Source organism: Buceros rhinoceros, unplaced genomic scaffold (assembly GCF_000710305.1).
Source record: "Buceros rhinoceros silvestris isolate BGI_N320 unplaced genomic scaffold, ASM71030v1 scaffold41341, whole genome shotgun sequence".
NCBI classification, from domain to species: Eukaryota; Metazoa; Chordata; class Aves; order Bucerotiformes; family Bucerotidae; genus Buceros; species Buceros rhinoceros.
Genome location: NW_010393231.1, coordinates 2,004 through 5,112, shown reverse-complemented (window position 1 = coordinate 5,112; position 3,109 = coordinate 2,004). Strand labels below are relative to the sequence as shown.

At 59.9% G+C, this 3,109-nt stretch overlaps 1 protein-coding gene across 1 annotated transcript; it reads left to right on the top strand.

The window, feature by feature from the left end:
* Window positions 1-127: 127 nt before the first annotated feature.
* LOC104501044 (V-type proton ATPase subunit d 1-like) lies at window positions 128-2,807 on the top strand (the record flags this gene model as incomplete). The annotated part of the gene is made up of 4 exons (XM_010144780.1): window positions 128-235; window positions 946-1,122; window positions 1,886-1,963; window positions 2,402-2,807. Coding segments are annotated over 4 exons (525 nt in total), but the record flags the coding sequence as incomplete, so codon positions are not given.
* Between the last annotated feature and the right edge of the window lie 302 nt (window positions 2,808-3,109).

The following is a 3,109-nucleotide window of genomic DNA, read 5'->3' as shown; positions in this document are numbered from 1 at the left end:
GGGAAACACTGTCCCTTGCGTGGGCTTGGTATCCGAGTTCACGTGGGGTGAGTGTTACAAAGCATCTGTGGGAGCGTCCCCGCTCGCTGCTGAACGGCCCCTCGGGGCAGTAGATGAGGCTGGGTAGCAGAGTGCTCATCTGCCCTCTCTCTTCCAGGCGTACCTGGAGTCCTTCTACAAGTTCTGCAAGGTGCTGGGAGGTACCACGGCAGACGCCATGTGCCCCATCCTGGAGGTAGGTCTGCAAACGCCGGCAGCTGGGCGGTGTTGCGGTGATACTGCTCCATGCTCAGGCCCAGCCTGCCAGCACTGGGGATGCTCAAGCTGCTCTTCACCATCCCCACACACACTCTGCCAGCAACCTGGGCAGGAAGCACTGCCCACACACACCTTTGGACGGGTTTGGTTCCCCAGGCCTGGTCTTGCCAGGCACTGACACATCTGATGCCTTCGTGGCAACATCTTCATCCTCTCACACGTGTAACAGGCAGATCAAGCAGAGCTGTCTGGAGCACGGCCTGTCCCCACGCCAAGGCTGGCTGGGAGCTGTGCAGGGTTCCCTGACCTGGGCAGGGTTCCGCTCAGTGATTTGACTTGGACCTGGCATGGGGATTTCCTCACCTGACTGCTTCCCAGCCAGCAGCTACTGGGTGTACTGGGAGCCTGCGTGTGCTGGCTGAGCACCGGCCAGCTGTGTGCGTCCCAGGCAGCTTGCGCCTGCTGCCCTCTGACCTGGCTCTGCCCAGAGCAGCATGGGTACCTGCCTGGCAGATGCTGCATCCCCCAGTGAGCCGCTCTTCTCCTGCAGTTCGAAGCCGACCGGAGGGCCTTCATTATCACCATCAACTCCTTTGGCACGGAGCTCTCCAAGGAGGACCGGGCAAAGCTGTTCCCGCACTGTGGCAAAGATGCCGCAGCCCCCAGTGAGCCGCTCTTCTCCTGCAGTTCGAAGCCGGCCGGAGGGCCTTCATTATCACCATCAACTCCTTTGGCACGGAGCTCTCCAAGGAGGACCGGGCAAAGCTGTTCCCGCACTGTGGCAAGCTCTACCCCGAGGGCCTGGCGCAACTGGCCAGAGCAGATGACTACGAACAAGTCAAAAATGTTGCCGACTACTACCCTGTGAGTGCCTGCTCTGGACCAGAGCTTCTCAGGGACCTGGGGGAGCGTGTGGCTTGACAGCTTGGGGAGAGGGGTGCCGGTCCTGTGCTCTGCTTGGCCAGGAAGGAGTTGGCTTGCCTGGATGCTGTTGGCTTGTGGTTGCAGTGGTGATAGGGAGACCAGAGACCCTGTGCGCCCTGTCCCAGGGTGTGGAGGCTGCCCTTGCCACCAAACCCTTGAGATATTGGTGTGGCAGCAGTGACAGTCTCTCTTTGGCTGGTTGGGGGTGGAAGCATGTCTTCAGTGAGAAGCTGTTTGCCCCATCTGCAGCCCTGAGTTCTGGTTCAGTTGCAGGGGAGATGGTGACGTGGGAGGACGTGTTTGGATGTGTCTCGGTTCCTTAAGCTGCTCTTGTGCGTGGCTGGGGACCTGTTTGAAGTCAGAGAGCTCAGCATCCCCTTCCTGAAGCAGCCAGGGCATGTGCCAGTGGTTGTGGGCAGGGGGGGCTGGCCCGAATGCTCCAGTCTGTACCTGGTGCATCCTCCCTGCAGGCTCATAAGGTCGATATGGTGATTTCTCTGTGTCCTCTGCTGACCTGGTGTGGCAGGCGCGGGGCACGTTTTCGACATGCGGCCGCCACGCTCATAAGGTCGATATGGTGATTTCTCTGTGTCCTCTGCTGACCTGGTGTGGCAGCTGGGGTGTCCGTTTGACACATGGGGCCCCCAAACACTGCTGAGCTCGGCAACCTGTGGGTCTGTCCTCTCGTACTATCTTCCTGCAGGAGTACAAGCTGCTCTTTGAAGGGGCTGGCAGCAACCCTGGAGACAAGACTCTTGAAGACAGGTTCTTTGAGCATGAGGTGAGTGACCCCCAGACACTTCTGGGCTCCTCACAAAGCTCAGGGTCATGGAGTCTGGGGGAAGGACAGGGGCTCCTCTGCTCCAGCGGGGAGCAGGGGCCTGGTGTGGTACTCGGGCACATTGGAGCAGTGTGGGAGGCAAGTTTGGGGCTGCTGGTGGATATTTGCTGCATCAATAGCAAAGCCAGTGTGATCATGTGGAAAAGGGGGATTTTTGCAGTACCTGAGGGTATAAATATTTCCCCCTTCAAATGTCAGAGCCTGTCCTGAGCCATGTGTAGGTCAGAGCTGCCCCGAGGACCTGGAGAGATGCAGGGCAGGATACCTGTGCTGAGCCTTCCAGCCTGAGCCTTCCAGCCTGCTGCTCCACGCTTGCCTCGAGCAGCTCCTCCCACCCAAGGGGGACGAGTGACATGTCCTCCTCTGGGCTTTCCCCAGGTGAAGCTGAACAAGCTGGCCTTCCTTAACCAGTTCCACTTCGGAGTCTTCTACGCCTTCGTGAAGCTGAAGGAGCAGGAGTGCCGCAACATCGTGTGGATCGCAGAGTGCATCGCCCAGCGGCACAGGACCAAGATCGACAACTACATCCCCATCTTCTAACCCCGCTCTGCTCCTGGCCGACCCTCCCGCCCCTGGAGTCTGGAGGGACCCCTCTCCCCTCCCTGAGTTCCCCCTTGCCCAGACTCCAGGGTGCCCCGTCTGTGGGACTGGCTCAGATGAGGAACTGTACAGTCGCTCGTTAAATTATTCACAAGCTGAAGTTTGTGTGTGCTGTGAGGGGTTGGCAGGGACCAGGGCCGGAGGCTTGGCCCCCTGTAGCAGGAGGGACACCTCCTGTCGTGTACTTGATTGTCCCCATCTTCCTGTACTCATCCACCGTATGCGCTTGTGCTCGCAGAGCGAGCTCCAGCTGGGGGGGTGCTGCCTCCAAGGGGGTCCCACCCAGTCAGTGTTGTTCCCGTGAGGTTTTAGTTGGCCTGTGATTTGTAGCGTAGCCCGTGCTGCTGTGCAATCCCCACGTACCCCTGTAGCTCACCCTGACTGGGGAGAGACTGAGCAGCCCTGGCCGGGGCTGGAACAGAGCCTATGGGAGGGTGAGGGCAGAGCCAGGGCACTGGCGGAGCACCCTCCTCCCTGCCCCGGCAG